This window comes from Phycodurus eques, chromosome 11 (genome assembly GCF_024500275.1).
Source record: "Phycodurus eques isolate BA_2022a chromosome 11, UOR_Pequ_1.1, whole genome shotgun sequence".
Taxonomy (NCBI): Eukaryota; Metazoa; Chordata; class Actinopteri; order Syngnathiformes; family Syngnathidae; genus Phycodurus; species Phycodurus eques.
In genome coordinates this window covers 8,589,717-8,615,506 of record NC_084535.1, presented here as the reverse complement: position 1 = coordinate 8,615,506, position 25,790 = coordinate 8,589,717, and the positions used below count along the sequence as shown (strand labels likewise).

The window sequence follows — 25,790 nt, the reverse complement described above, 5'->3', positions numbered from 1 at the left end:
TATTACAGCTGTTACTCTGTACTGCTTGTGTTATCTATTGCTCTTGCTCTCTCTCAATATATTGTTTGAATGTTTGTATTCTTTTGAAAGTGTGTTTAAAGACCTTTAAAAGAAAGTGCATGAATGCTACAAAAACATGCCTACGGTGTATTTATTGTAAATAGGGTATTTCTATATCGCGGTTGTTCACTTATTGCATGGGGGCTGGAACATAACCTCAGTGGTGGTGGTGGGGAGGCGGGGGTCACTGTACAACAAAAAAATTAAGTAAACTGAAATACAGTATAAATACAGTAATCCCCCAGGCCCAAACCTGCTGCAAAAGCGATAAACTGTGAGTAAATCATAGCCCCTTGAATCAAATAGTTAAAATGTAAAATATACTACACACTATGAACCCAAAATAGTTCAATGTCATTTCAAACTCTTCTCACATTACCCTTAAAAAATGTCTTACAGGTGGTTAGATTATGAAATAAAGTGCACCTGAAGTGTGTGTTGTACATACACATGCCGTGAAGACTCTGTAACTTCCATTAACAACCCAGGCGAAACTTAGTTCCTCCCCAATATACAAAGCTGGTCTCTCCATCAAGATGCATCACTTACACATACAATACTTTCTTGACATCAATTACCGTATTACTTTCCTACTTAGACTGGGCTATGGCGGCATCTTCGGGCCACCTTTCGAAAGAGCACAAAAATGCGAATAGGTGAGTTTTTCAGCGAAAAGCCTGGGTAAGATTCCACAGGAAAAAATAAAAAGTGATTTAAAAAAAAGGGACTATGCAGATGATTAATATAAGATGAAAAAAAATGATGCAATCAAATACAAAAACTAGCTAACGAATTTGGTACATTTGAATTACAAATACAACAAAATAAAAAAATGTAATTAAACTTCATCAGCAAGTCATTGCATGACTACCCGTGGGACCTCCGTGTCATTAATCCAAGGATTAACTTTGGGTGTGTTTGTCTTTTTTGTGACACTTATTCTAAAATGAGCAACCTCAACCCTCATTAGGGACAAGAAGAATTAGGTGACATGAGAAGAATACCATATACACCAGAAGTCAATTGAGGTAAGCGGACTCTGCTTGTACTAACAGTGGTTAACTTCTTTTTTACACTTGCATGACAAGTAAGAATGCTTAAAATTGGGGTGTCTAAGGCGCATCAGCGATATGAATCACCCTCAAATTAACTCCTGTGTAATTTGAGTATCGACTGAGATGAAGTTACATTTAAATATTAACACCAGTGGAGTTATTTTTCCATTTGACAACTCAGTATGTAATGTAACTGTAGACCAGACCAAGAACCCTATTAATTCTGAATGGGATTAAGTTGCTTGAGGGACTAGTCATGATGTTTAATCAATATATTTCAAAGTTGATACTGGTGAATGCTTTCAGTTTTGTTACCTTCTGTACACAATTATCTGCGAGTGTTTTTAATTTTTACAGACAAAAATATTGCACAAAAAAATTTGAAACAAAAGTGAGCATTTCCAGGGAATGAATGTTGAGAAGGAATGTTGCAGCCATTTTACCATTTGTTCCCGCTGATTCTGCTGACACTTCAGAGTGAGCTGAACAATGGTCTTGTCTCGACGCCTAAGTTCTTCTCGGAGAATGTGCATCTCCTGCAGCAGCTCCTCAAACTGCAAACACACATTTTTTTTTATATATATATATATATATATATATATATATATATATATATAAACAGACACACACACACAGTGGGTATGGAAAGTATTCAGACCCCCTTAAATTGTTCACCGTTATATTGCAGCCATTTGCTAAAATCATTTACGTTCATTTTCTTTCCTCATTAATGTACACACAGCACTCCATATTGACAGAAAAAACTTTTATTAAAAAAGAAAAACTGAAATATCACACAGCCATAAGTATTCAGACCCTTTGCTCAATATTTAGTAGAAGCACCCTTTTGAGCTAATACAGCCATGAGTCTTTTTGGGAATGATACAACCAGTTTTCCACACCTGGATTTGGGGATCCTCTGCAATTCTGTCAGGTTGGATGGTGAAGGTTGGTGGACAGTCATTTTCAAGTCTCTCCAGAGATGCTCAATTGGGTCTCCAGAGATGCTCAATTGGGTTTAAGTCAGGGCTCTGGCTGGGCCATTCAAGAACAGTCACGGAGTTGTTCTGAAGCCACACCGTTACTTTAGCTGTGCTTAGGGTCATTGTCTTATTGGAAGGTGAACCTTCGGCCCAGTCTGAGGTCCTGAGCACTCTGGAGAAGGTTTTCGCCAGGATATCCCTGTACTTGGCCGCATTCATCTTTCCTTCGATTGTAACCAGTCGTCCTGTCCCTGCAGCTGAAAAACACCCCCACAGCATGATGCTGCCACCACCATGCTTCACTTTTGGGACTGTATTGGAAGGTGATGAGCAGTGCCTGTTTTTCTCCACACACCACTTAGAATTAAGGCCAAAAAGTTCTATCTTGGTCTCATCAGACCAGAGAATCTTATTTCTCACCATCTTGGAGTCCTTCAGGTGTTTTTTAGCAAACTCCATGTGGGCTTTCATGTGTCTTGCACTGAGAAGAGGCTTCCGTCGGGCCACTCTGCCATAAAGCCCCAACTGGTAGAAGGCTGCAGTGATGCTTGACTTTCTAGAACGTTCTCCCATCTCCCGACTGCATCTCTGGAGCTCAGCCACAGTGATCTTTGGGTTCTTCTTTACCTCTCTCACCAAGGCTCTTCTCCCCGATTGCCCAGTTTGGCCGGACGGCCAGCTCTAGGAAGGGTTCTGGTCGTCCCAAACATCTTCCGTTTAAGGATTATGGAGGCCACTGTGCTCTTAGGAACCTTAAAGGTCAGAGGACAAATATTTGAATTTTTTTCTTGATAACTCTAGAACCCTTTTACAAACCACATCTGCCATTTCAAAGTGATTATATGGCAGATATACAGCAGTTAAATCAATAAATATGATGCCTTCTGCTTTTTGCATCCCGCGCCTTCCGGTCTTCGTCTCTTTCCGGCGCTGTGATGTCACACAAGCCAAATATCCTGTTCATTCGGCTTTGTGGGCTATTGTTCCATGCTGTTGTTCCCATCCTTGTATATTTGTTGTCGTATGATTTAACGATGTCACGATGGTTTATTGTGTTGTACAAATGGTTCAGGCGGCGGCAAGAGTTTTTTTTTTTTTGGCTTTCCAAGTGAAGAAGGAATACGTGACCAGTGGATCAGCTATGGGTGCCTAGCAAGCATTCCATACTCTGTGCCGATCACTTCGAACTGGCGTGTTTTGAGAAAGCATTGGATACACAGGTGTAGTAAGGCAGAGACTGAAACCAGCTGTCGTGCTAACTATTTTTCCTACGGCCATCGGGACCTCCACCGCCAGCAAGAGAACGAAATCTCGCAGCAACGAAGCGGTGCAGAAAAAAGGTGAGCATTTCCTTGTATATACCTACGGCTCTATTATGGTTACTGTGCACTGGGGAGTAGGAAAAAAAGACCCACACAGTACGTTTCAGTACTGTCGCCTGTACTTTTGCCTATATGACAAGCCAACAGACACAGAGCAAAGACTTTGTGTGCGGCGTGTTATAATTCAACTCGAGCGAGGGGCACACAATATATAGGAATACTGCATCCTTTGTAAAAGCTTGTGCCGTGTCACTGAAACATATATGAATATATAATACGTATAGTCGTGCTAAAAAATATTCCCACCCCTGGGGTGGCATTATTTCAAGCCATGAGTGTATAAAAAGACATGCTTTTGACATACCATCACATCGAGCCAGTGGCCACCCTCTTTTTCTGTTGTACAGCTACTACTTGGCTGCTCGTCGTCGTCACTGTCTGATCGGTTCAAACATGTAGGCTTTGACGATGCAAAGTTCAGTTGGATGCTGCGAGTACGGTCGAAATCCTTCTCCTCCCTTCCACATATTCCAACACGTTGCTCGCCATTGCGTGCAGTGTGTAGCGCGCTGTGTTTGTCAATTGCAACATCACTTCTGGTAGCCCTTGCGGTGGATAGAGTAACCACACCCCGGTGTCTTGAGCTTCGGGTATGTTCGGGGAGGACTCAATATGCGTCATAAAAACCTAATTTTTAGCTAAACTATGGTTGAAAACTTGCTGGAGGTTACGTATTACATATCATATAAACAATGCAAATATTAATTTTAACTGACCCCATAACATCTTTGTCATCTGACCTTTAAGTGCAGCAGAAATGTTTTTGTAACCTTGGCCAGATCTGTTCCTTGCCTCAATTCTGTCTCTGAGCTCTTCAGGTAGTTCTTTTGACCTCATGATTCTCATTTGCTCTGACATGCACTGTGAGCTGTAAGGTCATATATAGACAGGTGTGTGGCTTTCCTAATAAAGTCCAATCAGTATAATAAAACATAGCTAGACTCCAATGAAGGTGTAGAACCATCTCAAGGGTGGTCAGAAGAAATGGACAGCACCAAAGTTAAATATATGAGTGTCACAGCAAAGGGTCTGAATACTTATGGCTGTGTGATATTTCAGTTTTTCTTTTTTAATAAATCTACAAAAATGTCGTCAATTAAAATTTTTTCTGTCAATATGGGGTGCGGCGGCACAGTGGCCGACTGGTTAGAGCGTCAGCCTCACAGTTCTGAGGACCCGGGTTCAATCCCCGGTCCCGCCTGTGTGGAGTTTGCATGTTCTCCCCGTTTCAGTGTTATATTGCAACCAATTGCTAAAATCATTTAAGGGCGTCTGAATACTTTCCGTACCCACTGTATATTATCTAGGTAGGTGCGTGTGTGTGTGTGTATATGTATGTGTGTGTGTGTGTGTGTGTGTATATATATATATATACACACACACACACACACACACACACAACACACACACACACACACAACTTACACAGGAGGGAAATGGAATAAAATCGTGTTTTTCTTACCTGGGATGCAGTATTGGTATTGCTTTCAATCTCCCCCTCAACATCTGCTGGCGAGTCCGTATCCTCGAGCTGGAAACGCACAAGACGTACACACAGAAACGCAAAAAGTACACGGTAAGCAGAATCAATGACAGTTGCCGTAGGGCACGCCTCAAGAGCAATGTTGTGCGGTGGAATAATTTTACTCCTTCACATATACCCCGCTGGCCTTGGACTGCCAGGCACCAGTGACACATATCTGCAGCCCAATCTCTGAGTATACTCAACACATTTATTTCACAAGTAAGAATAAATGTCAAATAGCTGCTTGAATAAATCCATGCTTTTGTATATTTTTTCGTTTAGCCGCAAGGTAATTTAGAGGTTAGACAAATTAACACACGCACACCCACTATCTGGCCGAAATTTTTTTCCTACCCTTCCGCTCAAAGTCAGCAAAGGCCCAACTGTCGAATGTCTATCCTTTAGACATAAGATTATCCTGAGCGATTATCCTCTACTATGGGGCGTGTTAAAAGTGATTGTTTTTTCCCGGTTTTCTTGGAAAACAGTTGTGCCAACAATTGTCAATGGCAAACATGTTCAATATTTACAATCGCAATTCCTTTATTTGTGACCGTAATTTTGTTACCAAATAAACTAAAAGTTAGCCTAGCTTATTCTACTTATTCCTTCACTTCAACTCTTCTTTGTATTTTGTGGACATTTGGATGCCTTGTGACATCATCCTGCTTCTTACAGACCAATCTTGGTATTAAGACCGACATTAAGGTTTACACAGAATGGTCAGTAAAAGAGAAATTTTGATGAGAAAAACATGCCTTATTTGCGGAGTCATTCGAATAGCAGGATTCAAATTTGGCATACATAACATGGAATGGATCCACGCTGCCTCATATCAATGATTCAGGCTCATGGTATTGGACTCATGGTGTGTACGGTATTGTCTTGGCACCTTTAGTGCTAGTTGAGCATCATTTTAAAGCCAAAGCTTATCTAAAGACATCACATTTTAGATGGTTTCAGCTCATAATGGCTACCTAAAATATGCTTTCTTTAACAGGCTGTACTCAAATGCTTCAGTAATCACCAAAGTGCAATCCTGTAGAGCACATTTGGAATTTGGTGTAATGGGAAATTCCAATTGTGGATGTGCAGCAGACCAGTCAGCAACAACTGAGTGACGTGATCATGTCAACATGGACCAAATCCTTCAAACACTTGATCAAATGTATGCCACTAAGGAAGGTGTAGGTAATAAAGTGGCTTGTGAGTGTATTCATTCGAGAACGACATAATTCATTTCTAGCATCCTTTGTTCTGGCTCTTGTTGTCACCATCCTGTCATTCCTCCAACTGAGACAGACGGACTGAGTAATTGATTTCCTCACACTTAAACGCATGTAAGCACAAAGGAAGGCGCAAGCAACGCGTAAAAAGCCAAGCCAGTCAGGCGTATCTAATAATGAGGGTCGAACCTGCAGTAGGTTTTTCAGCCTGAGCAGCTGGTTCTTGACCGAGCTACAGTCCTGGCTCATATGGTCCAGCGAGAGCTCATCGGGTACGGGTGCGTGGCCATGTCGCCTGGTTTCGGAGGGAACGGCCTGTAAAGACATCCTCGAAGACTTGAGGCCGTCGTAGTGATGGAAAAACGGTGCCCTGAGAGAGACAAAACAGTCAGGTTAAGCACAGTGGAGCCCCTAAAGTAAGAATTTGACCAACATTTTCTGAGAAAAGAACCATAAAACCACTATTCAAACCACGGTCATGCATGATCATGCAAGACCAAGCATCAAAGGATTTGCTTTTCCTTTAGAATTTTGTAGAATATGAATTGGAAGTTGCGTGAACTAAGCAGGCTCACATTCAAAGCATCACCTTACTTGGCAATGATTTTTTGTATTGCATTTTACTATTTACTTATTTTTAAATTTGACAATTAAGAATTTAAAAAATGGTACTAAACACCTGAACAGCTAATATAGGTTTTATGATGGTGACGGTTTGACCCTGGAACGGTTCAGTTCCATTATTTGCTCATAGAGAATAGCGTCCAAAAAAGTATTGTTTTTACCTTGGCAGTTCTTTTACTGTAGTAAAGATAGGTTGAGCTCAATAAGCAATATTTAGCATTTTCACTGTCAGAAGGATATAAAAAAAACTAATTTTCAGTCCCTTGAATGGCGCTATTTGTTGTGAATTTTTTTCCTTTTTTTTTTAATTAATTGTCAGGTTACACTGCTTCTCACTACTCTGATCCTTAGTAGCTGACGTATATCGCTTCCCCATAGGGCTACAGCAATCTAATTATTTTACAATCGGTTAGTCTACCGATTATGCCATGGATGAATTGAGTAATATGATAAAAATGATTGTTCAGTATTAAACAATTCACTGGAGCGGTTCGCAGCAGAGTGTGAAGCGGCTGGGATGACAATCAGCACCTCCAAATCTGAGACCATGGTCTTCAGTCAGAAAAGGGTGGCGTGCCCTCTCCAGGTCAGGGATGAGATCCTGCCCCAAGTGGAGGAGTTCAAGTATCTCGGGGTCTTGTTCACAAGTGAGGGAAGAATGGAACAAGAGATCGACAGGCGGATCGGTGCAGCGTCTGCAGTGATGCGGACTTTGTATCGGTCCATTGTGGTAAAGAAGGAGCTAAGCCGAAAGGGGAAGCTCTCAATTTACCGGTCGATCTACTTTTCTACCCTCACCTATGGTCACGAGCTGTGGGTCGTGACCGAAAAAACAAGATCCCGGATACAAGCGGTTGAAATGATTACAAGCTTTGGACATTCTCTGTCTTTTACGTACTTTTTCTTCCTGGCTCGACGCCATCGCAACAACTTGTTTCTACACAGAGTGGTACGAGAGTCTGCGGTAACATTAGTCCATGTGGAAAAATGCCAAACTGAACTGTCAAACCACAAATATTCGCCTTTTCGTTCAGGAAACTAAACTAAATTGGGTCACCAACCTGCCGTCATTGGGGAAGTGGTCGGGTCTGTTCCAGCGGTGGTGCCCACGCCGTTGTCCTTGTCGACGGGGTGCACTTTCACCGTTGGACATTCTGTCCAAGTCTATGACAAAAGTTAAGAATATGGTGAGGCACACTTGAAAACATTCTGAAGGTATATGTGCAGAAAATTGTCCCTGCCTCTGAAACCTATTGCAAATGGTTCGAGTTTGTTGTGAAAGCTGATATGTGCCATGCAAAAAAGGAAGGTAGGAATTTGTTTTTCTGACAGGTTCACACAGACACACGCATAAAACAAACTATTTATCACGTTTTCTGGCGATGAATACGTCTGTACACATTTCAAATGCACTAAAATATCACTAAGCAAGCACATCATGATCTCTTCCATCTCCCTCCTCGCTATGCAAACACAAAAACATGAGTGGCATTTCATTTTCAAGGATGTAAAAAAGGATAGTGAGTCTTTGGAGACTCTCGGAAGAATAGAGCTGAGAAATGAGCCATGGCTAAGGGAAAAACTGAAAATAATAGTGGCTGACCTCCCTCCCAGAAAAGCGAGGCCTACAGCGAGGAAGGGAGACAGTGAGAAACAACCACACACACAAAAGACAATAACAGCAGGATAGAAATGCTGCTGCTTAAAATACTTTACCCAAAGTGTCATCATGTAACACAGAAGCAGGCAGCTTGTTTCATACTCAAGTATTACATTCCAAGAAACTTACAGAATCCAAGTCATTAAAGCCAAACAATGGGAATATATTCCATCTAGGAGAGGTCCATGAATATAGAATAGAAAGAAATGTCCGCCCTGTCCAGTCGTTTAGGCAGAAATCCTGAGCCCACCCTGCATGGCCCTGTCTGTGTTGTCAGGCTTGTTTTTCAGGGAACTCCCAAGGAGAGGAGACTGGTGGTGCTTTGGAGTCCAAGTTTAGGGGAAACTCTGGGGCCTCCGCTGGCCCTGACAGCTGGGTTTAAAGAAAATGTCACATGCGAGCCTCTCACCCGGTTCTAATTCGCCTCCCTATTCTTCCCTTTCGCCTTCTTCCTGTTATGTGGCAGAGTCAGAGTGTCTCTGGGAGGGATGAAATGAAGGACAGAGCAAGGGAGGGCCTGTGGAGACTCTGTAGGCAAAACAAACCGCCTTCCCGGTCCCTGATTTTAGGGCCGGCCTTGTGGGCTGGGTCTAAGATGGACTCCTTTGCCCCATCTCACTTTCACTGTGCCTCTTCTGGTACTTGTCCTGACACACGGGCCTATAAATATGGACACTTCCCAAAAAAGGAGCAGGAAGGGGACCAGCATGCCAGTCACATTCCTCTGGAGTGAACATTCCCTTGCCTGTCTATGAATGTTTACAATCTTCAGGGTGTTATGAAGCTGCAGAATGAAGCTGCCTCCAACCTGCAGCAACACAATAAAACACTCAGGAATATGATATTGTTCACTTCATGTTTGGTTGCGGTTGATTCACTTTTGAGGTCTTTTTGGCAATAGAACTGATATCAGTAAGGGCAAAAAAATATATATAAAAAAAACAGCCTCAGCATTAATGGAATCCAATTCAACAGTGCAGCCGAGTGCAGCCTCCGCTACGACCACCGAAGTGAATTACTGCGCCTCTGGACCCGTTAAAAAACACAAACATTTGAACCTTCGTGGCAGTACACAGCGGCACGGTGGCCGACTGGTTAGAGCGTCAGCCTCACAGTTCTGAGGACCGGGGTTCAATCCCCGGCCCCGCCTGTGTGGAGTTTGCATGTTCTTCCCGTGCCTGCGTGGGTTTTTCCGGGCACTCCGGTTTCCTCCCACGTCCCAAAAAGATTCATAAATTGGAGACTCTAAATTGCCCGTAGGTGTGACTGTGAGTGCGAATGGTTGTTTGTTTGTATGTGCCCTGCGATTGGCTGGCAACCAGTTCAGGGTGTACCCCGCACCCTGCCCGATGATAGCTGGGATAGGCTCCAGCATGCCCGCGACCCTAGTGCGGAAAAGCGGCTCAGAAAATGGATGGATGGATGGAGGGCGTTACACAGTGGACTGCACCAGGATATACCCAATATACTTCAGTTTACAATGGAGTTCTGTTCCAACAGCGGCGACGTACCACATTCGTAGTGTATTACTAACCTACTAAACAGGTAAGTTATAATTACCGTAAATATTTATATGAAAAACACTTCTTGGCCATAAATATGAAACAATCTAATGAAAAACAATAAGTACGGCAGTAACTGAGCATGCCTACTTGTGTCGCGTAACCACATATTCTTAGATTGCTGTGAAAACTAGTTCATTGTACATCATTGCGAACCCTCGTAACACAAAGCCAAAAATTTACAAAACACTGACCTGTAACTCAAAAAACAGGTAAGTTGGTGAACTCGCAAGTCAAGGCACCACTGTATTTTTCTTCTGTTCAGGTGCAAAAATGCTACAAAAGGTCAAAGAAAAAGTTAACCAGGCGCAGAGCTTATCCTGAGACAGCTGAAAGCTCATGTGATATGCTGATTTGATTTCTTTGTGCCATTCCAGATGCTGCTCCAGCTTTCAGAAGCTTTTTTTTTTTTTGCCAAAGAAAAGCAAAAGACGTACTCAGAATTAATCCCGCTGCTTGCTGAGCTTTCAGTCGTCTTTTCCCCAAATAGAGGGGCTCCTTGGTTTATAACAGAGTCCCGTTCTGACGGTGAAGACGCAACTCAAATTTGAATATGTGAATAGTAGTCTATTTAGACTAATGTAGCAGTAAAGTAATGATTACAGTAAATATTTGTATGTAAAAATCACTTGTACGCCATAAATAAAAAAAAAAAAGAGTAAATACAGCTATAATTGCGCACACCTTCAATGTGCCATGTGGCCACGTATTCTTACGCCAAACCTTGTATGTCAGGGCCATCGTAAACCGAGGAGCAAATGTATGTATAAAAAGTGTTAATATTTTGTGAATAAATTTACAGTGATCTTGTACTGTTGAATGGTTTTTTTTCTCCGTATTCAAAATAATCCAGTGTGATAGTCTTTTCTTTAACTTTATTGCACTTGACGCCACCATTTAGCAGGTATGTGACCTCCGTATATTAGATTTTGTGGTTCCTGAAGGAGGTCTTGTCATTCATACCAAGCCGGGTTGTGTCAGAGGCATTCCATATCAACTGGCGCGATAAACAAGCCAGGCAAGAGTAGCCGATCCAAGTTTGCTTCAGCGCTGACAGAAGCGAATTATCGTCGCAATCAGTCATTATAATTCGCGACGGGCGAGGTCAACGTCTCTGAACCCCCTCCCTTCATTCTCTCACGTATGTGACACACCATCTGATAAACGCATAATAAAACTGCCTGCACAATCACCATGACCTGACTACCTCGAGCACATACAATTAAGCAATTTTACTCCACTATAAAGAGGCTGGAATTTGATTACATTCACAGAGCGATAAAGAAACCCACAACCAAAAGGCTACAATGGCGCTGAAGCCACAGCGGTACATGGGGATATGAAGTAGGACAATGAGGCGTTAAACTAATCACCTTGTTGCTACTGTCAAGGCAATCAAACTGTCTGCTGCTGCACCTCAATATGCATCGTGCCTGCGTGTGCATGTTTCATCTGTTTGCTCCGACGTCAAGACAGCTGGCAAAATTCTCTTCCATGCAGGTTTGCTGCCGAGCTGTCATTTCAAGCACAATAAATAGCCTATAAATAACTCTTCAGCAACAGCATACACATCACAAACGACGACAAGACCATTCTAACAGATGTTGCACAGCCAAGCAGGGGTTTGATCAATCCATAATAAACCGCGGAAGCATACTGCTGGAAATAGAAACTTTTTCCAGACGTTGACACTGACTTTGCTGGAGGTTGTTCTGTTACAGGACAATGAAGAGTGTGACCTCACCATGCAAACCATCGTCTGGGAGGTCTACATCCAGCATGAGGTCATCATCATTCACCTCTTCCGCCCCTGGGCCGTGCAGGGTGTTCAGGATATCCTGGGAATCACAAACGAAAGAAGAAAAAAAACATTCCAAATTGTATTAGAGGCTCATTACAGATACATTATCACTGGAAAAAGTGGGGCAGTGTTCCCTTGCATACTCGCAGATTTTTTTTTCTTGAACCGAACAAAATTTCTGATCGAAATTTTCCAGTCCAGAAGAAGGTTATTGGGGTCGAGCAAAGGGGCACATTACAAATATGTGGGTGGGACACAGTACTTTGGGGGCAATTTTTGCTACTACGGGGTCAATTTTAACCGCCCGAAAACCAATCATTGACGGGGGTGGAGGTGCTGATTGAAATTTTCCATTCCTGAAAAAGGATATTGTGTCCAAGCAAGGAGGCGCATCACACACAGAGGGGCACACAGGGTAAAAAGTGGGGTGGCGGGGGTCACTTAGCAGCAGCAGTAAAACAGGATACATTTGCCCAATGAACTCTTACAGAGAACAAAGTTTAAAATACATGAACAATAACCTATACATTCTAAAATGGGCACCTCTCAGAACTGGTGCGTCATGGAAATGTTATCAAGCCCCGGTAGCCCACACAGTGATTTTGCACAGAGCCATTTGAATGAAGACAGAGCCAAATATAGCCAAAACATGACTGGCACACACACAAGCAGCAATTTTAAGTGCAGACAGACACTTTTAGATGTGTTATGGAGGCAGAGCGCCACCATATGCATCTAGCCTGCTACTACAGTGTACATTTAACCTATTACCTCAAAAATCATCCTGATATGCTCATGAATAATTATCAAGTTCTATTTCTGTACCAGCAAAACCACACCAATGCTATAGGATTACTGTGTTCACTAGGTGGAAAGCAGGTCAAAATTAATAAAATAATGTCCAAAGAAATGTCAAAAGCTCAAGCAAAGCACATGGTAGTAACTGCACTAATCTAGTATGCAAAAATGTCCTTAAGACAAAGTAAATGACTTTTAATCGGGTATGCATGGTTAAGGGAGGTGTGATAAAGAACACCTGCCTTATATATATATATATATATATATATATATATATATACACACACACACACACACACACACACACACAAAATCTCACATTCTTGCAAACTATGTTTTCATTCTGTCAGGGAACACGAACAAAAATGGTGTACAATATCTGGATAGTGTAGCAAAAAGGTGCTTCATTTTCTTCTAAAAATCTTAAAATTGACATATTGTTAGAAAATGACCTGGCAAGTTGTTGAAATAATGACCACGTCTAATAATGCCTCAAATGACGTTTTGATGCGCAATCTGTGCTGTCAGTTAGCTTCATCAATGGACTGCCTCCCGCCTGTCTAGCTGAATTAAAGACAAAAAATGTATCTAAATTTCCTTATTTCTCTCTCTTTATGATCAAGTTGAATGTTCATATCACAACATCACATGCTTTGAGTACTAAATAGACATGGCTTATTAAACAATTTCTAATCTGGCTTCCAGAAAGCTCTTTACACGTTCCCGAGATCAGGTGCCATGGTACGTGAACACAGAGAAGCAAAGGCTAGAAATGCTATTAAGCACAAGTAGTGGCTGTGACAGCATTCCTCTCAGGGATAACCGCTTTGCTTAATGAGGAAGGAATGGTGGCGGCTCTTTAAGCAGACAATAAAATCTTGTATGACGATTGTGGACCAGAAGGTGGTCGGCTCACTGGAAATTGGGACATGAGACCGGAGATGTGCCAGTTTGATTGATATCCGTGATCCATTGAGCAAGGCACTGAGCCAGTGTTTTATTATCTTTATGCATGAAAAAAAATGGAAGAGGGAATTTCCCATTGAGGGATATTAAATGACTGTTCTTCCTTTTAGAGGGGAACATCCTGAATGGCAGCATTGCTATTTCTACTTGGAAATGGCCCCCAAGTCTTTAAATGCATGCTTCTAAATGAAGAGAGAATTGACTTCATAGTTGATGCATTAAATTTGTATTTTTTTTTTTTTGTGGAAAACAAAAGACGTTGCTTTGAAGACAAGGCTCAGTTTTTTTAAAAAAATCTATTTGCTGTTCATCTACAAACCCCAATTCCAATGAAGTTGGGACGTTTTGTAAAACGTAAATAAAAGTGATTAAAATGATTTGAAAATCCTTTTCAACCTATATTCAATTGAATAGACTACAAAGACAAAATAGTTAATGTTCCAACTGAGGAATTTAATTGTTTTTGTGCAAATGTTCTTTCTCATTTTGAATTTAATGCCTGCAACGTGACGAAAAAAAAAAAAAAAAAGCTTGGACATGGGCAACAAAACACTGGGAAAGTTGAGGACTACTCAAAAACACCAGTTTGGAACATTCCACAAGTGAACCATTTAATTGGAAACAGGTAAGTGTTATGACTGGGAATAAAAGGACCATCCCTCAAGGCTCAGTTGTTCACAAGCAAGGATGTGGCGAGGTTCACCACTTTCTGAACAACTTCATGAGCAAATAGTCCTACAGTTTAAGAATAATGTTCCTCAACGTACAATTGCAAGGAATTAAGGTATTTAATCATCTACAGTTCATATCATCATAACAATATTTTGAGAATCTGGAGAAATCTCTGCAGGTAAAAGGCCCGTGACCAGGTGGCACTGCATTAAAAACCGGCATCATTGCGTAAATGATATTGCTACCTGGGCTCAGGAACACTTCAGAAAACCACTGTCAGTTAGCAGTTTGTCGCTACATTTAAAAATGCAAGTTAAAACTTTACCATGCAAAGCAAAAGCCATATCACAACACACCCAGAAACGTCACCGGGTTCTCTGGGCCCCAGCTAAGCTGAGATGGACTGACACAAAGTGGAAACGTGTGCTGTGGTCTGATGAGTCCACATTTCAAATTGTTTTTGGAAATCAAGGGCGTTGTGTCCTCCGAACCAAAGAGGAAAAGGACCATCTGGATTGTTATCAGCGCGAAGTTCAAAAGCATACATCTGTGATGGTATTGGGGGGGGTCTTACTTTTCACTTTTCAAGTGAATAGACTACAAAGAGACTACAATTCAGTCGTATTTAACTTATAAGTGCTGTACTTTTGTGTGTTAACGTTCAAACGGTGTATACTGTTACAGTGAATTACAACAACAAATACATTTATACTTTTTAGAAATAAAACCTCTGCCTTTTTTTTAATGAACATTTCAGCTTATCACTTTACTGTATTTTAATGTTGGTCCTTGTGGTGGTACTTAAAGGCCCTGTAAAGTGAAAATAAAATGTCTTCTAAATTTGACACACCACAGAGAAGTATGCTGCTAACAAGCCTTGCAAATATGAATGAATTAAAAAAAATAATAATAAATAAAAATTTAAAAAATTACCAGTATATAAAATGAGGCACCTGAGTGGTGAAAAAGACCTCCTTCCAGCTCTCGGACACTGTGGGCGTGTCCGCTAAATGTGCTGAAAACACTGCCCACTCGTTCGTTTCATGACATTGAGCACAGAGCATGCGGACAAAAGTGTTTGACTGACAAGTGAAGGGCTCATTCAGCTAAAGCACCTTCAACAGACACGCTCTCAGAATCCTGCAGCTCAAGGGTGGGCTTTATTTTTCATGATTTTAGAGCCTTATTTTACATACATGGGGGTTTTTTTATTCACTGTAATTTGGCAGGGTTGTTAAAAAAACTCTTCTCTGTGGTGTGTCAGGCATTTTTGGGTCCCTTTACAGGCACTATAAGGGCTTATCTGTCCACATGCATGTCAAAATCATTACACTAAGGCAGTGGGACTCACTATGCTGTTGAGGTCGTCGTAAAGATCGCATGGATATGTCCCAGGCCCTCCAAGTGGTTCAAGACCTTCTTCGTCCCACATGTAGGTTCCCCCAGAGCTGTTGGAGGGTGACAGCTCTAAAGATGACGCCTGGCAGACATCACCTTCCTCCGGAGACTTCACAAGTGCTCCCCGAGAGTCTTGCATAGGGCTTTCTTCATTTTGGCCTGGGTGAGACGTAAAAAAGTCAACAACAAAATACAATGAGAGGAGAATTTAGGCTGATTTATTTGATACATTTACCTGCCAGATCCCAGTCACTGGTCTCATTGAGAAAGTTATTTATCTTCTTATTGTCATGAGGGTCCCCATCACTGAACACATCCCCTACACTGTCCAAGTCATCTAGAAATTCTTCGCTGGTGTTCCCTCTCTCCTGGGATGAAGCAGAAGACAATGACATGTCTTCCTGACCATCCCCTACTGCCTGATATGAGCTTTGCCGAAGTACACCGCTTTCTTCGTTTTCTCCTCCATCAGTAGGACTTTGAACAAAGTTATTGTGACAGACTGCTTCTTCAACCTTTTCTGTGGGTTCAGCATCTCCACATGGAGGGACAGCTGAAGGTTTGACGACTCCTTTAACCCAGCCTGGAAGTATAGTCTTTTGCTCCTTGTCCTGTGCAGGTTTTGGCTGCCTGATGCCCAAAGATCCACTACTATTTCCCAATAACTTGTTAAAACCACAAGTGGAGAGCAGCGGCTTTTTCAAAGCACTGGGAGTGGTGGGAGCTGACGCTGTAGGTAGTGAGGAGGCAGCTTGCGGTGTTCTGCTGTACTGAACACCTCCAGTCCCACCACCAGAAGATCCTGACCCTCCATGTCCAACACGCAGAGTCCCGAATCCTAAACTTAATCGTCCATTGCTAAGCTGAGGAGGTTTGAGGAAACTACTCCGAGGTGGTTGAAGTTGAGTGTTGGCTAAAGGTTTGGCCAGTTCCACAGCCCGGTTAAAGGAGAAGGAACGTATCATAGGCTGACTGTTGGGAGATGGAATCTGCTTGAAATGCGTGAAGCTGTTTGAGCGCACCATCTTGTCTAGTTCCAGCGACTTCAGGCTTTCGTTGGACTGGGAAAGGCGGTCTTGGGAGCTGCTTCTTAGCGAGCCGGAAGATAACTTGGGCCGTACAAGGCGGGAGGACTCTTTGTTACTGTGGTCTGTTTTAGGTGCTCCATTGAGAGAGCTTTGACCCAGCTTGATGCTGTCTTTGGGAGCCAATTTTAAGGACTGCTTCGGGGTGGCCTTGGGGCTTGAGGCAGCCACCACCAGTGCACCCGACCGCCGCATTATAGGCGTCCCTGGGGAGGCACTCTTTCCCTCCTTTGCCAATGAGGGAAGTTGTCTTGACTTGTCCTTGCCTCCTTCTCCAGGGCTGGTAGGAGTGGTAAGGCTGGAGGGGACTGTCCCTTCATCTCTCTTCCATTTCAAGGAAAAAGGAGAGGTTCGAATTGCACCATTTGGACGTGTTCCAGCAGGAGCAGTCTTGGGATCCTGGGTAGATGAACCATTGGACAAGGGTCCAGCACCACCACTCGCAGAGCGCCCACCAAACTTGGGCAGTCTTGAAACCATGGTCAATGCTTTACCTTCCATTAGATGCCGACGGAAACATGAATGAGCGTGGACTCACAACAGCTGGGGATAGACATAAAAAAAATAAAACACATTAAGGTTTGGATGCAAAACTCTGTCTGGCAATTGCTTAATTTGCTGTTTCCACCTTTAAGTAATCCTTGAAACAAATAAAATCATACTCAAAAGAGATGAGGCATGTCTACAGAGGCATGTCTGCCTCTGAAAGACTGCTTGCCACCGAGAAAACATTACAAAGTCATGTGACTGCTTTCCAAGGTGGGTTGAGAGTTTGTCACAAAGTCCACCCTACATGCTGTCATGGATTTTCACCAAACTAACAGAATGTCTATTACTTCCAACAAGGATGTTCATTTTGTATAAACCATTTGTTCGCAGGACGACACAAAAGCTCCTATAATAGATAAAGGCAAACATCCGAGATGTGTTTTCTAGTTTTTTGACATTTTCCTTCACTTTCCAATAAATAATGCATTGCTCTTCAAGAAAAATAAAATTAAAAAAATTTTTTAATTACTTTGTTTTTTTTTTTTTTTTTTTTTTTTTTTTTTTTTTTTTTTTTTTTTTTTTTAAATCAGACATGCAGAAGCTTGGTACCCAGGCAGGTGCACAATTTGGCAAGTGTAATTTTTCTACGTTTGTATCCTCTGCTGAATAGAAGAAACAAACAGGCAACTCTTAATCAGAATCAAAGGGAAACCACTCAACAAATCCTGTAGCTGTTACTGGGCAACACGGCACCAGCACACGGGGTCAATAACAAAAAGGGCTGACAGACAGAATGCCTGAGGGATGAAAGGGAATCTGGGAAGAAGGCCAGCACTGTTTTAATGAATGTGAATGGTGTAAGCCAATGGTGGGAGAGCTGTGGATGTGTCGGTTGATGAACTAGCATGTTAGATCCATCTGGTTGGTTAGTGTGGTTAGAAAGGAAAACAATGGACAGTCACCGATTGCTCCATTCATTGTATCAGTTTCAATGGCGCACTACAGTTGACCAGTAGATGAACTGCAGATTCGGGAAATATAATCCATATTTAATTTATCCATTGCATCCGGGGAGGGGAGGGGATCAGTGTTGGTGTCTATGTTGTGCTGCCCCACATTCCCATATGAAATCCCACAAACACACGTGTATACAATCAGTCACACTCTGCCACTGGCACAGAACTGTCTGACTGTCCTAATCCGCATCAATAAACATACATGGGCAAATAAACGTAGAGACACACTTTCACCCACACAGGAAATCAGGTCAACGTGCCTAGGCAAGGCCACCGCAAAAGCCTCTTTGCCCCCCAGGGACGGACGTGCATCCTTGCGCAAATTGGAATTTGACCATACAGGCGCTCAAGTTCCATTCACATCACACAGAAGTGCAACCTTAACACATTTGCTGTGATAGGTGTTTATGTGGGTCACCACTGATCACCAGTGAACATTGAGCATCTAAAGGGATGACACACATTCTAAGGTGGGGCAGCAAATTGTGCTGGCCATCTGTTACACCCCTGGCCACCCCCACCTTCTAGAACTACACGAAAGACACTATGAGTGATAAGCTTATGATTCAGTCCTGAGAAGGGAATGAAGAAAAGCGGTTGCTCTACCCATCAACTTCACGAACAGGATACTTCATTACATGTACTTTCTACGTTTAACAACATGGCAAAAATGTATGACTCTAAAATCTGGGTTTGAACTACTAGTTTTGCTTTTTCTGTCTCTTTTTTCAACAATAAATATTAGCATTTTAAGCAGTGAAACAACTTGCACGTCATCAGTAGTTGTCGAGGTAAAGAGTTTTTTTTATGGGTGTAGTGTTTAATTTTTTTTTATCTATTGATACTATTGTGTCATACATCACAGGTTGTGGGGGGAGGGGGGAGGGAAGGGGGTAAACTGTACACCTCGCCTAGCAAATACACGTAACTTTTGAACCTGCGTGTTTTCGGAAACATTTAGCGGGAGCTGCTAAGTAGCCGTCGTCACAGACAGTCTCCGACCTCCTGATCTGCTCAAACAAGTAGGGTTTGACCACAAGTCTACTTTCAGCCGGCTCCTGCTCGTATTCCAAATCGTAGCTCCCTATTTAGAGTAAAATATCGGACGCTAAGGCTTGACAAACATTACATATCTTCAGGTAGCCCTTGCGGTGGATACAGTAACTACACCTAGGATGTCTAAAAGTCGGGAACATTCGGGAGTGCTCAATCAAAGATTGTGGTACAAGACGCATTATAAAATAAAAATGCAAATATGACTTTCAACTGACCGCCATAGAATCCTTGCACTCTAACCTTGAAAGACCAAGTGTTTTTATATCCTAATAGTAACAGTGGTTAGCTTGTATTTACACTTGTCTGGCAGTTAAAATTTTTACCTAACATATTGCCTATACAGTTAATACTGGGGGGGTCCTCAGTTTACAAGGGAGTTCAGCGTATCTGAAGCTGGCTTCTAACTCAAAATTTGGCTTGCAACAAAAAGCAAAAAAAGCAATCAAGAAACATAACTAAAAATAATAATAATAATCTTCATAATTGAGGCACTTCTTTCTATTTCTATTTCTTATTAAAAAAATGTCCATCACTGACTATGCAGTGAGAATCAAAATATCAAAAATCCACTGAAGAACACTGATAACATTAAAAGCAAACAAGTACAGCAAAATATATCTCATATAAATGACTGAATATAAAAAAATAATAATCAACCCAGCCCAACACAAACTCTAACCTTTCTATGTACACCAAAGTGCAGCTTCATCTCGCTCATATTGACAGTCCCGGCATCTCTTCGGAGTAATAACCTAGACCGGTCATGCGGAAAGGCCGGTGGCTGGGCCGCCGTGCTCTCTATGAAGCGATTAACAGAGTGCCATTAGAGCGGGCTAATAGAATGAGGCAGGGATGAAAGCAACACTGACGCCGGACTAATGTGTATTGAGTGAAAACAACACCAAGCTGAGCGGGCTCTGATGCTAAGTGATGCTAAGTCAATGGGACACCAAGGACGGCGACGGGAGAGATGACACAGAAGAGGTACAAATGGAGACATAAAGGGTGAGGCACTCGTGAACATAAAACATAACAAAAGCTAAGACGCAATACTTCCACAACTTCAAAAAATAAAAATGAAGGCCTTACCCTTAGAAGTTGAATTAACCAGCTAGTTTCCAACATTGTCGAAACTGAAAGTAAGCATCAGAGAGGCAAGTGCATCAACAGAGAGAGACGTGTATGTGTGTGCTACTATTCCTTGTCTGGTTGGGGACATAAATGTTTTACTGTAGCATTGGTGGGACCCACCTTATGCTTGGGGACAAAAACAATCTCCCTGCTATATAAATCATTCAATTCCAGATTTAGCTTCAAAGGAAAGCAAGGTAAAGTAGCGGTTATGACGAGGTTGAATGTAAGTTAAAGTAATAAAATTTGCTCTGGTGACAGAAACCTGACTGTGTGACAATGAAAAGGAGGAACCATGCACAATAATCTGGCAAAGCGATGAAAACCACATAAATCTGTCAGTGTACATGCTGCTGTGTGATGCCGTGAGCTCACCAGAGAGAATGAAAAAGCAATCTAGACACTGCCCAGCCCTTCTCAGACAGGAAATTCCCTTTGTAAAAGTTTCAGTATCTGTTTGTTTGGTTCAAACGCTTCCTGTTCACATGATACGCGTCAGTGATTGTAGAGTTATAAAATGTGCATTATTTAGAAATATGGATGGATGGATGTACTTCAATATGTTTCATGTGAGCCTTGGGGTGTAAACAGATTATTTACTACAAAAATACAGTATATACACTTAGGGAAGGGCATAATAATCATCTGTTAAAAAAATCAACACAGGTGTAGTCAAATCTACACTAATGTATTACGTTGAATGCGAAAACAGTGTAGAACCATCAAAATGTTTCTATTTTCTTGATGTGGCCAAATGCATTTGACAAAATTACATGCTAATTATTCGACTTTTTTTGTGTAGTACAAGTAACCATGAGCCAGTGTAATTCAATACTGCCCCAAATAAAACATAGTGAAGAAAATATGTGCATTTACACTAAAATATCCAAGGAATGGCAAAAGCAAAAGATTTTAAGTCCTGCTCTGTTTACGATCCAGCTGGTACACACCCATTTTTAGACATCACTGTCAAAGAGCTAAAAGGCCTCAACAAAGCGTTAATGTTTCAGATAAAGTGGATTTAAGCCCATTTCCTATGGTTGAATATGCCTTAATTTATGTTATTTTATGAAGATTTAATGTATTGTTTGATTTAAAATGACTTCTTGTCATTTAGTGTTTGTTGTCCCTCGTGCGGACCCGTGGTGTACGGTTTATAGCGGCAGCAGGACATTCATTGGAGAATATCGGCGCTTGCGCCTTTTCGGCAGCAGGCTTGCAGCGCCCCCGTTTCTAAGGATGGCAATGTTGGCAATGTTCGACTGTCGTCGCTTGTTGCTTTTGTGCCTTGAAAGGTAGCACTTTTGCAACAGCTGCTGAAATGTTGGAGCTGGAGAACTGCCTAGGACTGGGCTGATGCTCGGATTAAAAATAATAATAATTTACTCACCAGTTATTCAGTACTTGAGTAGTTTTTTTTTTCCCTTGAGTACAGTACTTATTTACTCTTACTCAAGTAATTATTATTAAATAATTATTTTTTACTTCTACTTGAATGATATGTTTTAAGTAACAGTACTCGAGTAAATTTTGGGCTACTGTACCCACCTCTAATGGTGTCAGTAATGTTGTAGTCAGTAAGCACACAAGCAACTGTCTGCTGTTGCTCTGCTATTTGACCTTGACTTGAGCCCTGCTGATGAGATTAATGTGCATTTAGGAGCCACATTTAATTGTCACATTCTGACCGTCGCGCAAGGATTGAAGAAGCTAAGCTGTTGTAAGATCATGTCAATCACTGCCAGCATCTTTTATGGGCACCATTTCAAACAGATGGGGGAAGAAGGATGTTGAAGGAGTTGCTGGCAACTTTGCAAACCCATCAGAGAATCTGCCTTCAGCAAGCTGATCTTTTCCAAGGCTTTTAACATCTGTGGTCTTGCCGAGGAACGAATAAGACGTGAACAGCGAACCTAAGTTTAGCTCTAATGACAGACCACATGGAGAGAGAGCGAGGGGGCAAGGCGGATCAGAGTAGAAGTCACAGCAACCCACAAGGCTTCGGGTACTTACACAGCACGCAGGCACATAACCTGTAACCGCAGTTTCATTATCCCCCATGACCTCATCTCAGCTTCCTGTGAGAGCCATCAATTAGATCACCACATCACCGGAGTGGAAAGTGCAAACCACCACCAAGGCAACCTGGTTTAAGATTAACTAACCACCCTATGGATCTTTTTAGGAGATTGTTGTCCGAGTTCGACTCCTCTGGGATGTATTTGCTTACAACTCACTGGGCAGTTGTCTTTAAGTCCAGAGTTTCTTTTTTGTATTATTAAACTGGATGGGGGTCCCATGAAAGCTTTTCTCAGTAATCCTTCCATGGGGGAATTCATACAATGTAATCTTTTCACAGAACTTCCTCAGAGGGTTTTTGTTTCACCACTGTCTCACAAATGTGGAAACAAATCCTAGATCTCCACCCTCACGGCAGCACTCATGATAGTGGTTAGTGTGTCTGCTTTATAGTGAGGAGATCAGGGTTCAAATCTCAGTTGGAACATTTCTGTGGCATTTGCATGTTCTCCCCTCCCACTTGGGATTTCCCCCAGGTAAACCAGTTTCCTCCCACTTTCCAAAAACCTGTAATATTCAGGTTTTCCACTGAAATTGTTTGTAGGTGTGATGGGTGATTGTGCACTGTGGTTGGCTGACAACCAGTCCAGGCTCCTAAACCTAACCAGGATGAATGCTGTGTACAAGTAGGGAATGAGTTGAATGCATTTCCTGAGGAAGCTCAGAACCTTTAATGTATCCAGCAAGATGATGGAGATTTTCTACCAGTCTGCTGTAACAAGTGCCATGTACTTTGCTGCTTTCTGCTGGAGGAGCAGCATCAGTGCCAGGGATGCAAAAATAATCAATAAACTCATTGAGAAGCCTGTTGACACCATGGTACTGAAGATGGAGATGTTTGAATCAGTGAGGGACCACAGATTACTCAGCAAACTTCTATGCATCAATGCCAAAAACTGAAAACACTATTTTCTAGACGCGGCATGGTCCCTTAAAATTGTCATCACTTTTCTCCCCCTTAAAGCACTCCTGCCAATTACTTTGTGGTCTTTATGGACTGCGTTACTGGGACCCCTTTATAGCAAATATTTATTAGTTACTGGGACCCCTTTATAGCAAATTTTTATTAGTTTTAGCAGCTATAAAACTGTCACTCCAGTCTACTGACTGCAGAATTTACTTGCCCACCTTATCTGGCAACCTCGAGGACACCAGTCCAGTGCCTTCTGGTTTCATTCCCACAAAAAGGCAGGAAGTGACAGGGTGACCGCAGATCAGAACACACAAACCTCTCTTTAAAATGTTTTTAAAAAGTACCAAGATCAGCAAGCAAGCAGACACAAAAAGTAAAGACAGCCAAGGTTGTGGGTTGTCGTGCAGTCTGAAGATATTCAGCTGTTAGTTGGGCCAAGGGGGAATCCAATTGTAAAAACACTCCCAGCCAAGGTGAGGCTCCAGAAGCAGAGCTGACAGGTGTCTGCGGAACACAGCAGGGGCCACCCTTATTACAGCACTGTATATCTGCTGACAACTTGATGTCGCGGCACTTTGCACCGTCTGGACTGCAGCGGGTCAAATTTAAACACACAAATTTGACTGACAGCAGCTTAAGACATGGTGTAAAAATATGAATAGGTGACGTGTGGCATGAAGTAAAAACCCTGAGTTATATTTGAACTCTTGCCTGTCAGATCTAAATTTACAGCATGAGGGCAACAAAGTGGCATGTGAGTCATCTTTAGTTACTCTTTAACCATGACACGTGCTCTCTCCCTACTTACTGATTTCATGGAATTATGAGGCCCGGGGTACAAAGTAAACTAGAAAGAAACACCTATAAATCTGATACAAAAATAAATTGTTTGCACATGCTTTGTTTCTAATATTTTGATGACCTCATATAGATGCATGAGATGGGCACACCGTTAGAAATAGCTCTCAGTGGGGTGGAATGCAAAGCAGTTAAAACAGCTTTCATTACCTCTCTAACAGTGTCCAATATTGAAAACAGATAGGTAGAACTAAAAAAATAAAAACAAAAGAGTAGCACTGAGGAGGAATTTTTAAAAAATGTAAAACTAATCAAACGAATAGTTTTTTAATGTTTTATTATTTGTTAAATTCGTATGTTTACTATATTGTGCCTTAATGTTACGCATAATTAGTTTATTTAACAAACTAATGTCAAAAGCTGGTCATGGTACTGTGACAGATTCCATTCATTTCTATTGGGTGACGTCACCAAATCACATCGCACATTACCCATTTAAAAGGCACATAAGCGGGTTTTGTGTCTATGGGAGCTTAAGTAAAACATATATAAAATAAATATGTATAGTAACCAAGTGGTATAGTGGTACTTACTTGGTTTGAAAGCCGGTAAACGGTCCTCTTGTTGTTTGGGATTCGAAGATGCTAGCTGGGTTAGCCCATAGCAACTTGTAACCAAGTTTCATCAAATATTCGATATTTGTAAAATATTATTCCACGTCCATATATGTGTGGAAGACGTGTAGAGATAGTCGAGGAGAGGAAAGTAAAAAGTGCGGAAAGTAAAAATATATATATATATATATATATTTATATTGGGAAGCAGCAGCCACGCTCCAGAAGGATGCATCCAGTCAATAATGTCCCGCAGCGCCGTTACTTCTTCCTCCAAAGCCGAAGACTGCGCGTGATGTTGGGCTTTCGAAGCCGAACGAGGCGCCCCTTCCGTGGGACCATAGCGAAAACAAACCGGGTAAAAAAATACAAAATAAAAATATGAAGTGGGGGACGAGCAGCTGGAAGTAAACTACCAGTGTAAACACCCGACTAGAAGCCCACCACTAAGCAACCCCTCCGGACGGTTCCCACTCCCGACATCCTCTCACGGCTGTGGCGGGGCGGAGCGTGTCTGTCACCGGCAACACCCGACAACTTCCATTGAGGAAACCTGTGCGGATGTTGGGAACTTTTTGAGTGGGAAAATATTCAAATCTACAACAATCGACGTTTTTCCCAATTTCGTTTCCAGCGAGGCCTTTACCGCTTGCCGTCGATATGACGTCACTAGTGGGAATTGCGGAAATGTAGTTTATTTATTTCGTTCTCAAACCTGTGTTAATGCTGACAGTTTCTGAGTTTTAAAGTTTTTGGTATCTACTTACTTTACACTTATAGTGTAAATTATAAAGCGTATAATTTATGGTATCATGGCCGAATGATTATAGGTGAAACTGCTGTTGTCCATTGAAACCACACGAGGGCGCTCCAAATGGAGTTGAAAAAAACTGTAAT

At 41.9% G+C, this 25,790-nt stretch overlaps 1 protein-coding gene across 5 annotated transcripts in view; it reads right to left on the bottom strand.

Annotated features, from left to right (window-relative positions):
• The window catches only part of ccser2a (coiled-coil serine-rich protein 2a), a 47,653-nt gene extending 22,122 nt beyond the window's left edge, over positions 1 to 25,531 (bottom strand). For 2 of the 5 annotated variants that reach the window (XM_061689778.1, XM_061689783.1), the window contains exons 1-8: positions 24,873 to 25,531; positions 15,948 to 17,340; positions 15,666 to 15,871; positions 11,822 to 11,915; positions 7,917 to 8,019; positions 6,421 to 6,601; positions 4,943 to 5,011; positions 1,559 to 1,669 (exon numbers count right to left, since the gene is read on the bottom strand). In XM_061689778.1, coding sequence (XP_061545762.1) covers positions 1,559 to 1,669; positions 4,943 to 5,011; positions 6,421 to 6,601; positions 7,917 to 8,019; positions 11,822 to 11,915; positions 15,666 to 15,871; positions 15,948 to 17,298 — 2,115 coding nt within the window. In that variant the 5' untranslated portion in view covers positions 17,299 to 17,340; positions 24,873 to 25,531. Of the gene's footprint in view, positions 1 to 1,558; positions 1,670 to 4,942; positions 5,012 to 6,420; positions 6,602 to 7,916; positions 8,020 to 11,821; positions 11,916 to 15,665; positions 15,872 to 15,947; positions 17,341 to 20,037; positions 20,299 to 20,447; positions 20,492 to 20,864; positions 20,902 to 24,872 lie in introns of those variants that run through there. The other 3 variants (XM_061689779.1, XM_061689780.1, XM_061689782.1) reach the window with 3 other exon arrangements.
• Between the last annotated feature and the right edge of the window lie 259 nt (positions 25,532 to 25,790).